General features: G+C 36.3%; 1 protein-coding gene across 1 annotated transcript; it reads right to left on the reverse strand.

Annotated features, from left to right (window-relative positions):
• Positions 1–9673: 9673 nt before the first annotated feature.
• Positions 9674–22370, reverse strand: Cenpq (centromere protein Q). Its single transcript, XM_010609101.3, has 9 exons — positions 22007–22370; positions 20348–20480; positions 19584–19638; positions 18403–18523; positions 17588–17656; positions 14163–14292; positions 11549–11668; positions 11262–11339; positions 9674–10559 (listed from the first exon to the last, which is right to left on the reverse strand). Exons 2-9 carry the CDS (start codon positions 20441–20443, stop codon positions 10428–10430), a joined length of 801 nt encoding a protein of 266 aa, XP_010607403.1. The 5' UTR covers positions 20444–20480; positions 22007–22370; the 3' UTR covers positions 9674–10427.
• Between the last annotated feature and the right edge of the window lie 41 nt (positions 22371–22411).

A 22411-nucleotide genomic window follows, 5' to 3' on the forward strand; every position in this document is an offset into this window, starting at 1 on the left:
AAAAAAAAAAAAAGAAAAAAAAAACCCGAAACTTAAAGTATGCATATAGTCTGTGCCTGTTAATGTTCTCACCTACTGATAGAGCTCTGGACCCATTGTCTTTGGGTGTGATTGCGATTACCATTGTTCCCTCTGAAGACGGAAGGAGGAAGACAGGTAGGCACTGGGCTAGGTGACTGGAGAACACGTAGAAGTGGAGAGTGTTAATGATCTAATCCTGCAGAAATGAGGTTAACTACGCTGTCATAAATCTACTAAATGCCTTAAAGGTGTACTAAACACATCTTTCAGGACACTTATCTCTGTGATTTTACACTTCTTTGTGTTCGATTTAATTCTGTACCAGTTGTGTGAAGGAAGGGTCCTGTTGGCTTTGTACTCCACTATAACCAGAGCACCCGCCACAGGGCCTGGCACACAATAAGAGCTTCTGAAATAGTTGTGGAATGGATAACATGAAGCTTAAAGTAAGTCTTGGGGTGAAGAAACTCCTTTTTTTTTACAACATGGGACAAAGACTAGAGGGAAACCTCAGTGGTTCAAGTGGTTTTGAGGAACAATGGAAAGATACGCCTATGTGAAAGATAAAGAATCACAGGTGGGGAAAGGCTGAGAGTCATTTAGCCTGATAAAATTGGTCCTAAACATAAAATATGTAATCAAATCCATTCTCATGCAATTATATCTTCTAGATTCAGGGGCTCTCCCCCCCCCTGCTTTGTTCCAGAAAAATATTTTTCCCTAATTTTAATCAAGGTTTGACTGAATTAAAGATTAAAAACTTTTTTTTAATAGTCAATGTAGTAAGTAGAGCTTATTCACTTCCACTCTTGGCACTAGGATGGCAAAGATAATTCATTTAGACAGGAGAATATAGTGCTTCTGGGATTGTGGGGAGAGGTGGAATTGTTCTTTTATGACACATTTCCTAGATTAATTCGCTTTTTTCACTATGTGGCACACCTGTGTGACTATAGGATAGCCTGAGTTTTTGACTGTGACCTAACTAAAACCGACTGAGAACTCTATTGTGAGGTTTATGTGAGCATGAATCTCTAGGAAGCCTATGAAGAGCCCTGTGAGCTGTAGTCCACTGACTGGTGCACTAAGATTCCTACGTTCTCCACAGGAATCAGAAGAGATATCAACAGCTGAGGCAGCACCATATAATCAGAAGACTTATCCTCAGGTACTAAGAGTCTGGGCTACTATTACAGATTGTGAAAAAGGCCAGGTTCCCAATGTTAGGATGAGGAAGAAAGAAGTGAAGCCATCATCTCTTTACTCTTGTATCTGCTTCACTTTTTACTCACTTGCGTCATCACTCAAAATTCTAAGCTTTTTTTTTTTTTTTTGGTACTGGGGATTGAACTCTGGCCCTTGCACTTGCGAGGCAGGTGGCGAAACCACTGAGCTAAATCCTCAGCCCCATAAGCTTTTAATAGATATTTATGCTAAACACATTTATTACATTTCAATATCTCTCGATGGTAAATGAAATGATTTCAAAGGGCAATTGATCGTGAATCTCCTAAGAAGGTTCACTGTTTGGAGATCTTATGCTCTCTAACATTTGGCAAAAGAGCTAATGCAGAGTAGAAATGACAAGTATTTGTTGATTATTTGCTGACTTATTATCTTGTTTGTTCTTTAGAAGATATAAAACCATTTTAAATAGATAAAATATAAAGAAAAATTCAGTTTAAATGAAAATTTAAACAAAAGGGAAAAGAGCTAGAAAAAGAATATAGTTAAGAGTGAACTTACCATGCAAAGTATATGGAATACTTTATAAACGGTTGATCTTCCTTACAGATTTCATATTTGAAAACTTAATCATTAAAATTGATTTGTAAACCACAAATCAATACAATAGTGTACTTTTGCAGTCATTTGCAGAGGGCAGAGCAGTAAAAAACTTTCCACACACACATTTCCAGCTAAGGCTGAACAGGGCAGGGTACATTCTGCTTTCTTGTTTCAGCTCTCATACTGCAAGCAAATGTCCTTTTTATGGTCTATTTAGCACCTTTGAAAAAACATAATCATTATTATTTCTATTCTGCTGTTCAAAATGGCATAGTGTGAAATGCTGTGATAATGTGTTAAGAAAATATATGGGTGAAGGCGTTAGTTCTTGACCATGATTTCAATGAAAACAAATCAACAATACATATCAAATAACATGCCTTTAAACAAAAACATACATAAAACAAAGTTATATATTATCTTCTGATGAAACTAGAGGTTTGTAGGAACTTAATTTCCTAATTACACTAGGAGCAATGTTCCAGCATTGGTTAAGCTAGTATTGAATGTGACTTTGTTGAGCAAAACTACTATAATTAATGGTAACTACATAAATAATGAGAATTGACTATACTTGCAGGAGATGAGAACCCATACTAAGTTTTCTAGTAGCTAACAGACAAAAGGAAATCTGATTAAATGCATTGTTTAATGTACCATATCATGCTCTTTATTCTAGCATTTGGTTTTTCCTTTATGCTCTCTCTAACATTTTCTTATTTTCAAATCCTCCTTGATCAAGTGTCAATATACTTTTCTAGACTAAGTTCTTGCAAACACAAATTATTCAGGGTGACAAACTAAGGTAAGAGATTGAGAGGATATTGTAATTTACATGTAACATTTAAAAGTAACCACTTAGTAAACAGGGATGAATTTCATAGTTGTCTTTCATTAAATCCAGAGATTGTTCTTAATGCCACAAAACTGAACGTAGAAATTCTCATAAGAAAACAATTTTCATTTGTTTAAAAGGTCATATGGTAACTACTAACTCTGAAAGATACAAGATCAATCAGAATGTCCTATCCTCCAATACAAGTTCCTGTGTTTAGTAATGTTCTAGAACATGGAGGTAAAGGTTTGTAACTTCGTTAACCAAATTACCGACAGACTCAAAAACTGAAAGTCTTTGTGAAGGAAAATAATTGTACTCACAGAAGTTTTAGGAATTGAATTTTCCTTGGAACATTTGAGAGTTTTATCAGTAAACTTAAAATATTTTAGTGATTAGTGTTAATCAGGCAATGGCAGTTTGTCTCTCCTGAGAAACTTTTATTGCTTATAAACAAAATATAAGATCTCTTTTCATGGTATAATATACAATTTAAAATACAATTGTGGGTGCTTTTTAATGAGGAAAGAAGTTTCCTTTCAAGCACTTGCAATCCAATGCTGGTATACAGGCTTTTTGTTCAGAGATTAATCTCTTTGTTGCTCTAGTTGAGCCCGTATTACAATGCAGAGGATTTATTTTCTTCATATCAAAAATTTTAAAACAATACACCCATAAAACAAAAATATATCCTTTTCTCTAAACCTAATTATGACTTATGCTTTTTATATCAGATGAATTTCATCTTTCTATGAAATATATATTAATGAAATTACAAACTGACGATTTGGAATTTATTATTCTAATGAAAAACACTTACCTGTTGTTGAGGAGTTCAGTCTGACACTGCGATCTTTTAGCTGTTTATCGGTGCAGTAACTCCTTCTGTGTAAGTAGGAAATTTATACTTCATGGTACCTCCCTAATTAGTGTGCAGGGGAAACAGAAAGCAGAAAAAAAGTGTCCATACCCACAGATGGGGAGAGGCTTATGAGCTCTGTAAGGTGAAACTCATCTCAATACAACACAGGTTTTTTTCATTTCACCTCTTCCTTTCTGTAGCATTTAGTCTTATGGTGTACAAGCCAATGAATACTAATTTTGATTTGGAAGTGGACATCTTTTAGACATAAAACCTCTATATCCATCAGGGTATCATGCAAAGGAACACTGAAGGAATGGGAAGCAGGCAGATAGGAAACAATAAGAAAATACTATAGAGCTCTTACCCTGTCAGGAATTTTTATTTAATCTGAAGAAAACTGATTTTGATGCCCTAAACTTCCAAGGCTGAAAGGGCTCTAATGAACATGCTTGCGGAATTGAGAGTAATTTTGAGAATATTTACTCCTTTACCCGATTCTTTTGAAAAATGATTCAGCTTTCTACCCTCACCTGGCTGCAGTCTCACCATGGAAGAACCGATGTAGGCATCTCAGTGTACAGCACAACACCTGAGTCTTGGATATTAAGCCCTATGGACATCTTAACGGCACATGGAGAGTGCTTTATTTTGAATGTGATCTCACGGGAGGATGCTGTTTACCGTCTTTATGTTTTATAAGTAATACAATCGCAGTTGAAGGTTGAAAGTGATTAGAGAAATTATTTTAGATGTCAACTACTGTGTGTCAAAAGAAGTGTTTTTCACACTGTTATCTTTTTAAAAAGATATTGTAAAGGGCAACACATACCTGTTGTAGCCCTACGGATCTTAAGGTATTCTCAAAATATAAATTGAGAAAAAGAATTTAAAAATTGAACAGAAGTTCTTTAGAGATCAAGTACAGTATCTCAGAGAAAATGGAAAAAATTAGGGTTCAGGTTATTTATGGAGACAGAAAGATTAAGATCTTCCCAAATTTAGATTTTGTAACTGAGGATATGACATTCTGATCGATCTTGTATCTTTCAGCTTACCTTGTTTCCAAGTGCATCCAAAACAAACGTCTACCTCTTTTCAAAGTTCGTTGTTTTCTATAAAGCATCAGAATGAATTAAAAGGGTTGCTTTTTGCCTAAGGAAAAGTAATCAAAAAGGTAAAACCTACTTTCCCAGGAAAACTGCATTGGTTGAAAGTAACTAAATTTGAGACATATCTTCCAATCAAAAATGAACTTACAACTTTGAAATTAAAAGTAAACAAAAAAGGGAGGGGAGACTAACAAGGCTGTCAGTGTAAGATAAATTTAAAGGAAGTTTTAAGTGAACAAAACCGTGACACATAGTATTCTTGGACCCAGAAAAATACATGGATTTGTACTTTGTTGTAGCAGGATTTACTCATTAAATTCAGTAGCCTCCCCTATTTATAGCCTAGCAGAAAATTCCTACAAAGTCAAAGTGTCAATTTTTTCACTTCCTAGTTCTATTACTTCCTCTTTGTGTGATCTTCAGATGGGTAAGAAACTGTGTCTCAGTTTCTTCAGAAGCTGGATGTGAGATAATAGTAACTATGATGAGTTTAGTCCCCATGGGTTGTTGTTAAGACTAAACATTGGTATAAAACACCTAATGGCTTACAACAGCGCCTGATACAAGCACACAATCAATGTCAGGCATTTTTATCATTATTGCTGTCGTATAGTCTTCTTGCCCCACTTGAAAATTTGCATTAATGTAAAGGAGTGGAAATAGGGTGCAGTTGGCTAAGATACATTTGTTTCACCAGTTTAAAATGAGTAATTTCATTTAAAGTTGTATTCTATAATGCTTTTATTGAATTTGGAAAATGTCTTCCTTCACCTTCCTCTTTATCCAAGTTTAACACTATAATCAGTCTTTGGTATCTTTGGTACAGTAAATCCGTAGCCTGTAACAAGCATAGGAAATTTTAATGAAAAGACCAAATGCATAGGTCAACCAAGTATGGCTCTATGGTGGCTTAGTAGTGAAGAAATACACTCAATAGCAGTAACTTTTAAGATGAAATAGAACACAAACAATGGCTTAGCCATTTTAAAGATGTAAACACATCTGAGAAATTTGAATTTCTCCATGCTTTAGCTTTCTTTTTCTTAAAGCTGAATATTTCTTGACAATGAATGAAACATGAGAGGATTTAGATGTGCTTAGATCGTAAGCCATGAACAATTCAAATACTAATTTTGACAGGTGCAACTGCATGTTTTTAGTAAACAGAGAATGCCAAGAAATTCTATCCAACCAGATCAAAGAAAGTAAATCCCTTAATTTTATGTTCCAGTGCAGGTGTCTCACATGAAACAAAGCCTACTTGTTAAACAAATCTGTACAGGTCAGTATTTACTAGAGGAACTGGTAAAACACAAGATAACAAGATTATCTTACAATAGCCACCCCCAGGGTCGGATGAGAAGGGGTCCAGAGAGTCTCTCTGCACACTGGAGATTGAAGGATTCAAAGTTCTGTAGCTTGCTGTTGTGTCCTGTGGGTGTCCGTATCGGGAGGCCAATGGGTCTGTCCTGGAAGACTGAAGGGTCTTCGCTGGAAGGCAAAGACTAGAGCTTCTCCGAAGGAACCAAAGTCCACCGTCCTCATTTCTTATAACAGTCAGAAAGGAGCAGCCCTAAGGTGTGGAATTGCTGAGCTGCTTTGGCTAAGCTTCTCTTAGCCAAACTTCTCTAGTTCACACAATCACTCAACCATAACAATATGCCCAACAGAGAGGGCAATGGAAGGACTCAGATTAAAAAATTTTTAAATGACTAGCATTCCCCTTAAGGTCTGCAACATACCTATATGGCCTGTCTCTCAAAAGTTATATCAACTTAATGGGGGGAAAAAAGTTATACCAAATTATCTTTTTTCAGCAGATTTACTGCATGCCAATTTTCTAGTATGTTCAACAATTTTCCCTTTAGCTTTTAAAAAATCTTTGCCAATCTGATAGGTAAGGACATTTTATTTGCATTTAAGTGATTATTGTAAGGTTGAACACCTTTCAAGTACCTATTGTCCATTTATGTATTTTTCTTTGGGAATTATATATTTTCCTAACAGGTTTTCAAAGTATTAGTAACATTTTAGAACTCTTGATTGTTTTACATATATTTTACACTGTGTTGTTTTGGCTTGTTCTTTTAAAATCTTATTTCAAAAAATTCAAAATGTATATAATATTTATTTATTTATTTTGGTACTGGGGATTGAACTCGGGTCCTTGCACTTGCAAGGCAGGCCACTGAACCGCTGAGCTAAATCTCCAGCCCTGTCTTTATTTCTTTTATAGTTTCATTTTTGCTTAAATGAATATAGCACTTTTGATACAGTGAAATCTGTCAAGTTCAAAATTTACTTTAGTTTCTGCTATTTTATATAGAATTTATTTGGGTATAAAGTTGGAATATTAACTATGCCCTTGCCCCATAGTGTAGTTAACCAGTTTTCTTGACTATTTATTGAAGGATATATGTAATTTTTTTCATTTGGTATACTACCTTTAGTATTTAGTATCTTCTAATACTTGGAATACATATGCTATACTTTTACATATTGTATCCTTTATACCAAAGCATGTACTTTTTAGAACTTCACATTTCTAATATGGGCACCTGGTCACTAATAAAGGGCTTTATCATAATTGGGTTGACCTGTATGGGAGAATGGTACGTAAGGACACTACAAATTAGAGCTGCTATCTGTATTATTGGTGCCATGTGCAGTTGAATTTTAATTTTATCTGTATCTGTAATTCTTTAATTCTTTAAAGTACATATACCAAAAGTGAAGCCTTTACAGAAAATATTGTGTACGTGTGGGATTGTTACTGTCAGGAATCCTACAAACCTCTCAAAGTTAAGGTATTTACTTTTAGAGTGACACAGGAGAAGTATAACTAGCTCATGCATGATGAACAACGATCAGCAACAATGCTGCAATTCTAATTCACTTCGAATAATCTGTTAAAGAGACATTCTGAGGAAAACAAAACATAGTTAAGGTAACTCTTCCCTTCCTCAGCAGGAGCTAGTATTTCATGATTAATGTTAACAGCCAATGACTTAGGGCTCTGTATCTGTTAGATTTCCCTTGACTTAAGATGGCTGCTACATCAAATAGCAGCCTCCTCCTTCCCATAATGCTCTGTGCCTTGAAATGGCCACCACATGGAATAGCAGCCTCCTTCCCATAATGCCTTCCCACCAGGAAAGGTTCACCTGATACTTGCTACCTCGTAGCAACTAGTGATGTCACAGGCTCCTCCAATCCCTTAATACCACCTCACTCAACTCCACCCCAGTACAGGCTAACTCCACCCCACCTCTATAAAAGATGCTCCCCTTCTGTTATGTTGCTTTTCTCTTCTTTGTTCTGAGTAAGCCTGGCAGATCCTCCTCAGGATAAAGGTCCTGGTTTTGGGCTCTTTTTACCTAACAGTATCAGTCAGTGATTACTAGAGAAACAGATTTAATGCAAGATAAACACATATAAGGGTTTACAGGGTTGGTTTGAAATGGCCAGCCCGAGTCAGTGCAAAAGGGCTGTCTGGGTGATGGAGATATGAAGGATCCAGTCAAAGGACTGCAGCTCACTGTAGTATATGGTGTCTGTATTAGGAGGCTGAAGAAACTGCTGGAAGCCAGGAGATGGTGTCCAAGGTAAAGATGAAGACTGGAGTCCCTTTGAAGAAATGAATGAGCCTTCCTTCTCTATTTTCCTTTTATACCATTCAGGTGGCAAGCCTATTGGTTGCTGTCACTCACACCCATAACTATGCTGATCCAATTTAGCTGGGTGTTTCTTATACCAGTTGACACAATCAGTTAACCATCACAGGCTTAGTCACTCTCAAAGCATGATATTTTAAGTTTCCTGGAAGTTTTTAAAGATATTCTATAGAATGTTATTTTTAGTTCCTCTGCTATAGGGAACAAAGAAAGGCAATGTGATCAGAACCTCTGCATCACACCTTGAGTCACCTGCGAGCCATGACAGCACAAGGTGAATTAATACATAGACAGAAATGAGACTTAAGAGAAACTGAACTTTGGCCTGATCAATGCAGCTCTACGCAGCAAAGACCCCAGACCCCAAGCTGCCACACAGGACATCGGAGAAACAAAAGTAGATGACTCAGAGGGCAGTGGGGATAATCCTAGAACAATGAGGAACCATGCAGGTGAAGATTTGGTTCCTCCCGGATATCTCCAGCTGCTATAATCCTGCCCTGGAGCATCACAGCCTCACCTGACCACTGAGGTTTTAGCTGTGACCACAGGCAAGAAGAGTTGACTCAACATGTTGTAACCAGCCAGTAGGCATGAAAACCAGGCTTAATCTTGATTTAATCATGAAATTTGCCCCCAAAATGATGCAGAATTGCTCTACACTCCCATAGTTCTTTGCATGAAGTCTCTTTCCCTTTAAAATCCATTAATGGTCTCTTATTTCCTATGAGGATATTCCTTTTGATGCTTTTACTGAGCTGTTCCAGGATCCCATGATATGTGGTTCTCATAACAGTAAGCATACACTCACTTTAACTACAGGTGTGTTCTCAGTGGTCTATTTATGGGAACTTTTTTTTTTTTTTTTTTTGAGACAGGATCTCACTGTGTAGTTGAGACTGACCTGGAACTCACTATGTATACTTTTTTTTTTTTTTTTTTTGAGACAGGTTGTCACTCTGCAGTTCAGGCCAGCCTTGAGCTCACTATGTAGCCCAATGTGGCCTCGAACCTCCAGCGATCCTTCTGCCTCAGCCTCCTGAGTGCTGGATTACAGGAATGTGCCCCCATGCCTAGCCCAGTAACTTCTAAATAAACTGCCAAAAGCATTTTACGTTAGAAACAAAAATTGCAACTATTTTATTTCACATATGATTTTTGATATAATCTATTTATATATAAAAGCTTATTATACATTCTAATTGGACAACTTTGTCTGGCTTAGCATATAATCAATCCCTTTCTTCCTGCTGCTGAAGTCAGGGGTGCAAGAATCTACCTATCTTGCTGCTGAGAAACACATTTTGCTGACCCCAAATTTGTCTTCTTTTTGTTTTGTTTTGAGACAGGGTCTTGTTATGTAGTTCAGGCTGGCCTTGAACTTGCAGAGATCCTCCTGCCCCCGCCTCCCATGTGCTGGGACTACAGGCATGTGCCACCAGACCCAGCTGTCTGCCTTCTTTCGTTTCTCAGAGCAAGAACCTTTGGTGGCTAGTTCTCATGCAACGGGTGTTCTCAAAACAGTTTTTTCGTTTGTTTTAAGGGAATAAATGTGCTTAGATTCCTTTTTAATAGTTTTCTTAAGAGTATGCTTTGATGACAGTAGGAAATAAATGAAATAAAAACTTAACGCCAATTTCAAAGCTGAAGGAACCCAGAAAACTTTAACTATTGAACAAGATTAGGGAGTTAGGTAAGGGTAGGGACACTCGGGGATTTTTCAAAGCAAGCTCTCAGCTACAGAATGAGTGATGTAAACACGTTTCTATTCTGTAAGCTCTACACACAGGCACTTCACACATACAATGTCCCAGCATCATAACTCCTCTGTGCCAACAACAGGTAAGCTCCAAGTAGCCGTCACAAACTAGCTATCCTAGCTATTCCCACCATATGTTTTAGGCAAATAACTGCAGTACACCAATATAAATATTGATTTTCTAGACTTCGCAACTGCTAAAAACAGTATTTAGGACTACATTAGATGCTAATGATAGGCCCACATAGGCCAATTTTAAAGTGCATATTAGAGGATCATAAATCCTGCAGAAGCTTCAGCCTCTGTAACATCATAGGTTAATAGTTTTACAAATTTATAAACATTAAATTAATAGGAAACAATGTAAAAAAATTCTCTAAGAGGCACTTAGTTTCTTATAAGCTTCTTCAATGAACACTGACATGCTCTTCATCTGGGATGAATTATGAAGAACATCCAAGTCTTTTAGAAGAACATTCTGGTTTGGAATTTGCATCAAAACTTCTTTCTGTGGGTAAGATAGTATAATTGGTTTTTAATATTTTATTATGAAAAAGGTCAAATGTCTGTTATTTACAGAGATCTTTATAAGCATCTATCACCTAAGTTCACTAATTATCAATAAACAACCATTCATCTTTCAAAGCTATCTTTCCCCCTCTCCACTGGAAGATTACAAATACAAAAACTTTAAATTACGTTTTGAGAAAACATGAAGACATTCTACTACTATAAACATTGATACTATAATATGTATTGTGGCCCTTTGAAGAAAGAAAAATTACTGTACTTTACTAAAAATATGATAAAGCTACTTTATAAAGAATTATGTACTACCTTAGAAGTATAAACAATTGTCAAGATTTTCTTCCCGAAATGTATCATACAGTTATGACTACACAGATACATAAATATGCATACATCTATGTGTGCACATCCCCCGGCATTATCTATGATACAAAGTTGATTTATTTCCACTAGTAATTTACAAATTATGTATATCCAAACAATAGACTGTAATATAACTACTGACAAGTATGAGATCTTCATGAACTTACAAGGAAAGATATTCAACCTACATAGTCCAATGAGAAAAGGAATTTGTCACACAGCTTATTTTAGGATTAGATTTGTTTAAAAGACACAGGATGTGATTTCACATGTATCAGTGCATCAGGTGATGCAGTCGGTACAGTAGACAGGTACTTGCCTGCAGTGTGGGTGCTTTCAGACTGTGCTGAGAAAGTTCTGGGAGAGAAAGTATGTTACGTCTATCCAGTGGAAGCATCTAAATAGAAACAAAGCTAGAGATTATTCAACAGGCTGATTTTGCTGATCTTATATTTGAAAGTTGTTTTTTAAAAATGTAAGCATTAAAAAGTATATCCAAATTCTGGAGGGAGTGGGGAGGGGGTGAGGGGGTAAAAGAGTTAAGATATGTTACGCACCCACGCATGATGGATGTAATTATTATGTATTACAAACATGTACAATTACCTCTTTTGCCTTTTCCTCCTCTTCCTCTATCTCATGTGCCAGAATTTCAATTTTATTTTTCAGACTCTGAATATTCCCAGTCACCAACTCTGTAGTCTGTATTATTTTGTCTATTTCTTCCTAAATCAAAAAGAAAATATTAAAATTTAAATATATTATGAAATTAAACACTAATAGATTTATATAAAATGCTTCATGTACCAAAACGCTTTTGAAAGAAAATACTGATATTTGTTTTTCTTTCAAAAGACAAACTTCTTAGAAAACTGCCTTGCCAGTGTAATAATGGATTATAAGGGTTACAGCAGAATAAGGAGAACTTTTCCTTAAAAGTTTACCAAAGCGCTAGTATCAGTTGTCCTGGGAGACCCAAGTGAGAGTCTTGCAGAGCCCTAGTACTGATAACAGCAAGTACAGCAGCCACCTTTCAGTAGCATATAACTTCATGTGACAAAGAAAGTCTAACTTATTTTCATATAGTTAGGAATATTTGATTGTCTTTTGCAACCTGCCAAAAGCAATCAATGCTGGGCATTAGGACTGGAATAGTATAAAAACCAGGAATAGAGGGCTGGGGCTGTAGCTAAGTGGCACTATGCCTGCCTTGCAAGTGCAAGGTCCTGAGTTTGATCCCTGGTACTGGAAAAACAAAACAAAACAAAACAAAACAGAACAAAACCAGGAATGAGAGTTTCTCACATTAATTGAATATACGATATATAGCAGAAGATAAAAAGAAAATGAATTAATGAAATGAATTTGAAAATATTAGGGATGTCTTGGCTCCAGTGCAAGTAGAGAATTAGCCAGCATCCAGGTTTCTTAAAGGTATGGAACACTGCGTGACTTCCAAATCAAGTCCTAGCAATTGTTAATGAGAGCAATGCCTCTGGAGTTAGGGAACAAGTGAATGAATCATACAGAAAAGATACAGAAAGAACAACTCTTAATCCTGTCCAGCAATAGGCTACCTCCATATCATTCTCCAATACTGGAAGCAAATTACTGGTGGCAACTACGAGAGTCCCCTTCAAGAAATGTAATACGGCTTCTACATGACTGTTCTTTTTAAAGAGTAATGGCAGGGGTCAGCAACAGCCTACGGGATGCTTTTAAAGGATGGTTAAAAACCAGAACAAAAAACAACAAACGTGTGTTCCACAAAGGTTAAAATACTTGTCTGGTCTTTTACAGGAAGAGTGTGCTAATCGTTTAGTGTCTAAAACCTTGAGCTCCACCAGAATATACACTGTATAGAGAAAGAGACTTTAACTCATTATTATGGAAAATGTCAGACACACATACTAAGAGAATATTGTCATGAATCCTCATGTATCAATTATCACACTAAAAAGACTCAATAAATTCTTATCAAATCTATAGTATTTGATTTTCTCACAATTAGAACTACTGTATTTGAATAAATGTATGTTATTTTATATAAATAAATGTAGCTTGCTGTACATGAAAAAATAAGATATCCCCTGAAAATAAGCCCTATTGGGTGTTTGGAGCAAAAATTAATAAGGTCCAGTCATATTTTGGGGGAAATATGCTATGTACATTTGTTGTCTTATCCCTTTGACTTTATCTCTAATACTGAGGAAAAAAATAGTTATTTGTGAATTGTGAATTATCAGAAATTCTTGGGGATCTATTCCTCACATAAACTATGTACTACTGCTACTGTGCTCTAAATGAATTAACAAAGGTCTAGACACCATATTTACAAACTACTTTAAAATAGTTAAAAAATATATAATCTAGTTAATTGATAAGCTCCTTGAGGTTGTTTTTTTCCCCAAGTTGTTCCGATATCCACTAATTAAAAGCTTAAGGTTAATCTTTTTTTTTTTTTTTTTTTGGTACTGGGGATTGAACTCGGGTCCTTGTGCTTGCAAGGCAGGCCACCGAACCGCTGCACTAAATCCCTGGCCCGCTTAAGGTTAATCATGATAGCTAATGCTATCCTATTAGGATACAGCAGAATCATGCTCTGAAGTTTGACTGACCAGAGCAGGATCTCAATTTTAAGCAGTTTATCTAAGGTCAGAAATAGTAACGTGTATTTTTTTCATGTATTTTGTAAAATAAGGCTATTATGGATAGAATCTAACTCATTGTGAGGATTAAAGGATGTAGTGCTTAGACAGAAACCCCTAAATGCACATGACCTGTAATAATAGTAAAAACATCGACAATGATTGTATCTTCTTACTATGTACAGGACAAAACTAATGTTTTAAAATTCCACAGCATTTAGTGATATTAAAAATATTAAGACAGTTCAGCTAAAATAACCTGATGAAAAAAATAAGATTGCTACTTTATGATACCAGAAATTGAACTCAGGACCTTCTGCTTGCCAGGCAGGTGCAGCAAGATGGCTGCTTTACCATCAAATATATTAGGAAGCCCTTCAATTTTAGAGGCTTATAGTGTAGGTAGTTTTTGCAATGATTAATGACAACAACAACAACAACAACGAAATACACTAATAATAAATTAAAAATCTGGTTCAAGATCTAGTATTTGTTTGATGAGTATCATAATTTAAGAAACTTTTGTCTCCCCACCCCCAAAGCTCTATGGATTCTCTGTTCAAATGTCCTACCTGCAATAATGCCAGCCCTTCTTCATTATCTCTGTTTTGTGTTCTTTCCATTTTCAGTAGACTTGTCACATTAGTTAAATATTTCAGTTTTTGGGGAGGGGCTTTCAGGGTTTCACACCGTTGTAGCAACCTTAGGAACAGAAGACAAGATTATTTTATTTTTAAAATTATCATTAGTATTACTTTTGAAACAGTTCTTTTTCCCCCTCATATTCATAAGTGCTACTTTTATTATCAGCAGTAAGTATGCCCCCCCAAAAGCCCTGATAATAAGTCATTACTTAACTTTTCTATTTATTACCTCATATCACATGACTGAAGCTATCTACAAAAAGAATACTTTCTCTTTTACAATGTAACAATATTTATTGATATACACTTTAAATTAAAATTTGTGTATCCTTTAAATACGTTCCCCAGATTATTACAGCACAGAAGTCTATCACTTGTTGCGGACTGTTCGCTAAGAGATGGAACACTGGTCGGAGGGTCTTAAATATGACTCTAAATCCCAAATGTCAGTATTAAAGAACACAACCAATAAAAGCAAATTTCTACACTAGTTAATCTAAATGTTTTAAAAGAAAACCAAGTTCCACGAAGTTTAAAGAACTATAGCACTAAGATTAAAATGATTTGCTTTAAAGTAGTAGCAACATAAATGGTATTCGATATTCAAATAAAAAATACTCCTACAAATATGAATTGACTACATCATTTCTAGAAACTGATCTTTTTCTATCCTCATATCTAGCAAGAGCAAAACAGCTTTCTCAGATTTGATTCTTAATTTCTATAAGGAAGAAATAAAGGAGGAAAAAGTAAGTTTGGTTGCTTCTACCTGATAAAAACATTTTTGTATTCTAAAAATTCGACTGTAAGTTGAATATCCCTAATCCAAAATATCCAAAGTGCTCCAAAATCTGAAACTCGCTGGGTGATATGACATAAGCAATAACTGGTATCATAAAACTCTGGTTGATGTACAAAATTATTAAAATTATATAGTATTAAGTCAGATTATGTGTATAAAGTATGTATGTTGCATAAATGAATTTTATGTCTAGATTTGGGTCCCACTTCTAAGACTCCTCATTGTATATGTACAAATACCAAGCTCTCTCCAATCTCAAATCCCAATCATTCCTGGTCCCAAGCATCTCAGAGTAGATACTCAAAGAGTACTTAAGATTTAAAAGAATCAGAACAACACTGGAATCCAAGATTTATCTGAGATCGTGTTCAAAATCTTAACTTTCTGTGAAAAAAAGAAGTATAAACTTCACAAATTGTAATTTTCATTAAACTGTGAAGATAAATTTCAGTTATACAGAAAAATCACCATTAGCCTATCATTCATAATAAGCACAAAAAAACCTGTCTGCATAAATCTTTCTACATTTTAGTTTTTTAAGTAAAAGAAAGGGCTAGAGACATGGCTCAGTGATAGAGTCCTTACCTGACATATGCAAGTCCCTGAGTTAAATCCTGAAATTTTACTTTTGTTTTTATCAACTCAGTTATGTGGAAGAGCCATTTACTCTTGCAAATGTTCTAAATAATGATTAGATTTCCAAAAGTCTCACAAGCTCTAATAAAGGTGTGCCTTGAGTATATGCTACTATATCATCAATGCTTAATCACCATTTGCTTTTAACACTGTAGTGGCGAAGGGTTTTGCTTCCATCTGGTGAAGGGGATAGACATTTTATTAATCATGTTCATGGGAGGAAGCTTTTGCCACAAAAATTAGGGCAAGGATGGGCACATCACCTAGGCTGGGCCAATCAGAGATATCTCCCATAATTTTCTAAATGAAGCTAATGGGATAGAGTTTTCTTTATTATTTACAAGGATAAAAGGAGCTGCCCATGTTTGCGGTTTTCATCTAGTGTGAACTAACAACAACAAAACTCTAAAAGAATGCTGCCAATATGCAGAGAAGCACGGCTAAGACTAACATATGATGGTAAGTTCCTGTGGTTTGGGATGTCCAACCCCTCTCAACAAACTTCTATCTTGATTCATTATTATGGTTTTGAGTTTAAGTGTCCCCCAAAGGCTATGTACTAAAGATTTGGTCCTCAGCTAAGGGCCCTGTAGGATGGTGGCAGGAACACTGGAAAGTGGGAGCAAGCAGGTCCAGAAGAGAGCACAGGAGTACCCTGCCTGCATAGGGCCACCTAGAAAACTGTTATTCCAAGATTTGTTTCACTATGTTCAGCATCTAGGTAGTCAGAGGCACAGCTGCTACAGGTCCAAGGGAGCCTGGCTATTGCTGGAGCTGATGGTACATTTTGATGTTGTTCATCTAATGCTAGTTTTGCAGGCATGCAGAATGCAAGAGTTATGGGGTAACAGAAACTTCAACCTGGCTACCATGAGGTAAGCAGCTTTATACTACTATCACATGTTTCTGCCATGATGGACTGCCTTACTCTTAGGTCTAGAAATCACTAGGCCAAGTGATCATGGACTAAAACCTCTGTTTGTTTTTTGTTGTTGCTGTTTTTTGAGACAGGGTCTCACTATGAGACTGACCTGGAACTCACTATGTAGCCCAGGCTGGTCCCAAACTCACAGCGATACTCCTGCCTCAGCCTGCCTAGTGCTGGTATTACAGGCATGCGCCACCACGCCCGACCTAGACTAAAACCTCTGAAACTTCTTTTAGGTTGATTTTCTCAGGTATTTTCTCTCAGTGATGGAGTTCAGCACACCCACCTATTGGATCCCTCCCTATTTTGTTACTAAGGATAGAATAATACTTAAAGAAAAAGTAAACAGAACTTGTGCTCAAATGACTTCCCAAAAATAGAGTGCTGGGTCATAAACATTTCCAGGCAAACCCAAAACTGAGATGTAAAACTTTGTTTTGTGAAAGGAAAACATTAAGTAAATACTAGAGAAACTTAGTACTAAAAATCATGGGCAAGAGAGAGTTTTGGTTGTAAGGACACTTGAAAAGAAACAACCATTAGTGACTTGCCAAGAGATGAAGAGCAGTAATACCTTGGAAGATTATACTGTTATTTGCGCAAATAATGTACTATAAATATGAACTAAAAGAAAAGCACAATAGGATAAATATCACATTGATTAATTGTGAACTGCTAACTTAAGCTTGTTAAAAACAAAGTTTAAGGGAAATAAAGTTGAAAATATTTTTAAAACATTAAGACGGAATAGTAAAATGTAACAATAAAAGTTGTCAATTTTCAGTCTTTTGTACAAACTCTCTGACATTGGGGATGTTTCAGTAATACCTGTTTATACAAAGAACACATATTCTCAAATTGTTCACTTAGAAACAACAACACATCTTTCAAAAATATCTATTTTGGCCAAAAATTTAAAAAAAGGAAAAATCAGATTTAAAAAAATCATGTTTTAATCATTTTCAGTTATATAACTATCTATCTTACCTTTTCTTCAGGCAGTTGAGATGATACTGAATTTTTTCTTTTTCTTTAATATTATTACTCAAAATTGCTCTAAAAAAGAAAATTATCAGTGTGAAACACAAGTAAAATAATTTGTGTACGTTTTCTCTGAATTCTCTCAAGTGTTCTTCTTGCCAGGTAGGCAGAATTCACTACTTTCCCTTTTATATGAAATATATTTTAAGTAGTTCAGCAAAAAATTTTGAGGTCCACAATGTATAGTAATAACTTATATGGCTGGCTTTGCTGATGGAGCTCAGCTCTAAATCAGCAGAAATGCTATCTTTTCTTTGCATCTTCCATAGCATGGCAGTTTCCACATCAAGAGTCATTCTGAACTCAATTTCCTCCAAAAAATCTTACTGACAAAACAAATTAATTTTTTTTTTTTTTTTTTTTTTTTTTTTGAGACAAGGTCTCACTATGTAGTTGAGACTGACCTGAAACTCACTATGTAGTCCAGGCTGGTCTCGAACTCACAGCGATCCTCCTGCCTCAGCCACCCGAGTGCTGAGATTATAGGCGTGCGCCACCACATTCAGGCACTACAAATTAAAATTTTTATAGATGGTCAATCTGGCCACAAAGATTTTTATTTCACTGATGGAATCCCAAGTTTTGAACATAAAAGAAATTTTTTGTTAAAGACTAATGCTATCACAAAACATTAAATATATCTTCTTCTGAAATAGAAAAAAATTCTATTATCTTAAAATATAGAGTAATATTTAGAAAAACACCTGTAGGAAACATGCAAGTGGTAACCAAAGGAGGAAAAAGCAAAACTTTATACTCACATTATTACTGCTTCCATCATCGTTTGCAAATGCTCCCTCACACTCTTTGAAAGAGGCTGCCAGGTTTTTCTCTTGTTGGATGCTATCTTTATCTGCTTTAGATTAGTAGTATTTGTTTGTCCTGTTATTGATGACAGAAGATACTGTGACTAGTTCAGAAATTTGCATGTTTTTACTTAAAAAGTAGTTTCTTTTATCTAAAAAGTTATTGGAATTATACAAACAAAAGATTACAAAGGTGTATAAACTTTTTAACCAATTTGCTGTTGCAGAGCTCTAACGTGCTACGTGTTGACTATGAATATGCTCAGCCCATTGTAATGTTAACTGAAACAGTATTAAGTGATACTGCAATACAAGCCCCAAACAATATTAGATGAACAACCAACCTATAATTTGTTTTGTTTTGTTTTTTGGTACCAGGCATCGAACTTGGGACCTTGCACTTGAAAGGCAGGCGGCAGTACCACTGAGCTAAAGCCCCGGCCCTAACCAACCTATAATTATTCAAAGTTTTACAAAACTGTTTCTACCAAATTCTGTATGGCAACTGGAAAAAAAAGCAGATGAACAAAATGACAGATAGGTATTCAGCAGCAGCTATGGTGGGTGTTGTTCTACTTACAAACAAAGGAGATATGAGTGACTTTCCTAAAGATCAATTTTGGAGAGAAAGGATGTTAAATTACAGGTGTGCAGAGCATTACAAAATAAAGAAGTAATGTGCTGTATGAAGTATAAAACCAAAACTTAGTCTTGGGTGAGGACAGTTAGAAGCCTCCCATGAGGAAGTGGTTTAAGAAAACATGACTACTCCAAATTAATTTACTCCAAGGTCTTAGGTAGTGGTTCCAAATTAATCTACACAGCAGTGGCAGAAAAAAAAGCACAATGCCTTGAAAAAAAAAGTAGATTTATCTCTAAATAATAATTCATAGTGTGAGGTATTTTGATTTTCTCTAGTTCCTACGAAGTTAGTAGCATAGAAACTTCACTGTATTTTGCTAAAGTGCTTAGTAAAATTTCAGTTAACCAAAAATAATAACTGTATCTTATGAGAACGCAAATGTGGCTGTTCATTACTATTTTGTGCAGAACTCATAAAAAAGATGCTGAAAAAAATGTCATGAATATATCTTGAGAAAAAAATACACGTTTAACAAGATATAGAAAAGAAATACCTTCAGAAGACATGTGCTTTGGATGACTTTTACTTCTTTTTATTGTGCTTCTAACCTAGAGGGAAAACACATACAAGAGAGAATTAAACATCACATAAAAATGTATCACTTTTGCAACAGCTTTGTCACGTATTTCAAATACTCATGTATCTTCTGAGAGAAAAAAAGTATACTGGCAGTTCTATAGAAGAATGGTGTATATCTATCACAGGCAGAAAGTACACTAAAGTAATTCTTAGTGATGACAGAATTTTATGTAATTCGAAGAATCTTTTAAATATTCACTTTGTCTGTGAAACAGTGTTATGTATTTTATCTGCAAAACAAATATAGGCATTGCCTACTGAACAGGGTGAAACCTAAAGAAGGTAGGATTAGCTCATTTACTCTTTTATGAGGCAAGGGCAAAATTAAGGTAAGAAGAATTAATTCTTCCTCAATTTTTTCTAACTCTTCCTAATTTTTCTGTATTAGAAGAAATCTCCTCCACTGACACTCTGTTCTCTTTTAACAGATAAATGTAATATAAATTTGTATACTTAATTCCTTACTCTTCCATACTCTTAATTCCTTAGCCTACCCCCTGACCTCCTCTTGCCAAAGAATTTCATGGTCACTTCTTCATTTTAGAAAGTAAACAAGTTTTTATCTGTAAACTTTACAAGTCATGTTACAAAAAAAAGTGACTCTTAGTCTTCACATACTTCAAATGATAAACACATACTTCTAAGAGTTCTAAATGATGGATTTGATATTCTCATTACCTGTTTCTCTGACAACTCCACTTCATCAATTTTTCTTTTTGAAGGTTTTTTTAATTGTTGAGACGTTTTCTTGGAAGCATTTGCTTTACCAGGCATCTTGATCTAAACAGTACAGTTTTGCTTTTAAAAAACGCTAAAGATGAAAAGAACACAGGAAAATCAGCAAGCTTTTTACAATGTTTTGTTAAAAAGACTACCTATGTTGCTCTAAATTCCCTTTTTTAAAAAAAAAATCATAACAAATAGAAGTTTGGAGATAATACGTTTTAATAACGCTTTTAACTTTTTTTTTTTTTTTTTTTCTTTTTGAGACAGCGTCTCACTATGTAGACCAGGCTTGCCTCAAATGCATGGCAATCCTCTTGCCTCAGCCTCCCAATTATAAGCGTCCATGATTACACCTGGATCAGACTTACACCATTTTTAATCTATATATTAGCCTTCACTTAGGTGCTCTTATTTAGTAAACAACATGATTTGCTGTATATAGTGAGCTCTTGCAAGAGAGGTCTATAAATGAAGCACTCATGGATGGGTTTTGAAGTAAAGTAAGACAAGATAAGGAAATTGGGTATGCTAGTAATGTAACAAAGGAGAAATTGCACGTAGAGTAAGGAACCACATTATTCAGAATCTGGGTAAAGTGAAGTTTTGCTTTTTTTTTTTGGTACCGGGGATGAACAGGGGACCTTGCGCTTGTGAGGCAGGTGGCGGAACCACTGAGCTATATCCCCGGCCCAGTGTGATGTTTTGGTTTCTATTACTTTTTTGTAACTGATCTAACAGTCTCACCACCACATCTGGCTCTAATAACTCATTACAAAAAGTATCAGTTGTGACTGATTAGCCATTATTCCTAACAATGTCAGAACAGTTGTATTTTAAAACAAACAGAAATATTGCTCTGGTCTTGATCCCCTGGAAACCAGAGCCTAGTAATAGTGGGCCGACAAATATGAACACAGTTATTATACATGATGTGACAAAGGCTGCTTTAAAAAACCCAAATGAGTGAATGACTATCGTAAACTGCCTGTGCAGACGTGGGAGTACACCCTGTCAGAGAAAACCTTATATGAATTCTTTTGCATTATTTACCTAAAGGAGAAATAAGGGGAAATTAGAAAAGGCCGGATGACAAGAGCTCGAGGGGGCGGAAACACGCAGTGTGACTTTTCACGTGTGATGGCGAGTGGAGAGAAGGCTCCAACAGTAGTTTGCGGGCGACTACATACTGTACGAACGAGGGAGGCACCCCGTGCTATCTCGATCTCTTGCCAGCTGGCCGCAGAGCGTGGAAATCAAGTATCTCGATCTAGACTCCCAAACGGGCTCAAGAGGTGAACCGGAACGGGATCATCCCTGGCGATACGCACAGACGCTAATCTGTAAGGCTGGCTGAGGGTGTGCCTGGGGCATGGGAAACTGAGGAGGACGGGGAAGTAGGGAGAGAGTAGGAGTATACGTGGTTTCACTCCCTCCTGCAAAATCAAATGCTTCAACCAGCGGCCCTGAGTGGCAGAAGCGTTTGGATCTCAGACATTACTCCCAGAAAATCACGTAACGCTCAACTGCAGACCACGGAGCGCTCCAAAAACGCGCCGGCCACAAAACTCATCTCTTATCCCACCCAGCAGGTCAAACGCTTTCAAGACTCACCGACTGATTCTTCTTGAACGTGTCTGAAAACCGCACTTACAGGAATTCGCGCCCAAACAACCAAAACGCCACAGGGACCGGAAGTAGGTGGGGATAGGAATAAAGCCGAAACGCGTGTTGCAGGAGGCGGACCTCCAGCCGGTCTCTTCCGGTATTAGAAACGCGCCCGAGAGAGCAACGTGATTGGCTGGAAGCAGGGTCGTGTCAGCCAATCCCCTGGTTCGTCCGGCGGGCGTTCGCTCCGGCTGGACTGCAGGGTTTCCAGCTGTGTGAGGCCCCCTTCTCCCACAACCGAATCCCAGAGCTCGGCTAAAGAGTAGGGCCTCTGCACTTAGAAGCGCACCAGGCTTTCCAGTTTCTCTCCCCCCCCCCAGTTCATCTCTTTGTTCTGTGGTCTTTCTCTAT

This window comes from Fukomys damarensis, unplaced genomic scaffold (assembly GCF_012274545.1).
Source record: "Fukomys damarensis isolate Sample0158 unplaced genomic scaffold, DMR_v1.0_HiC HiC_scaffold_4, whole genome shotgun sequence".
NCBI lineage: Eukaryota > Metazoa > Chordata > Mammalia > Rodentia > Bathyergidae > Fukomys > Fukomys damarensis.

What these genes read in the sequence shown, in the direction of transcription:
- Cenpq (XM_010609101.3), bottom strand. Translation starts at nt 20,443, where the DNA reads ATGCCTGGTAAAGCAAATGCTTCCAAGAAAACGTCTCAACAATTAAAA. An exon ending in TGGAGTTGTCAGAGAAACAG is followed by an intron (nt 19,639 to 20,347) that starts GTAATGAGAATA and finishes TTTTCCCTCTAG; the next exon opens with GTTAGAAGCACAATAAAAAG. An exon ending in AAGGGCTGGCATTATTGCAG is followed by an intron (nt 11,669 to 14,162) that starts GTAGGACATTTG and finishes TTTTTGATTTAG; the next exon opens with GAAGAAATAGACAAAATAAT.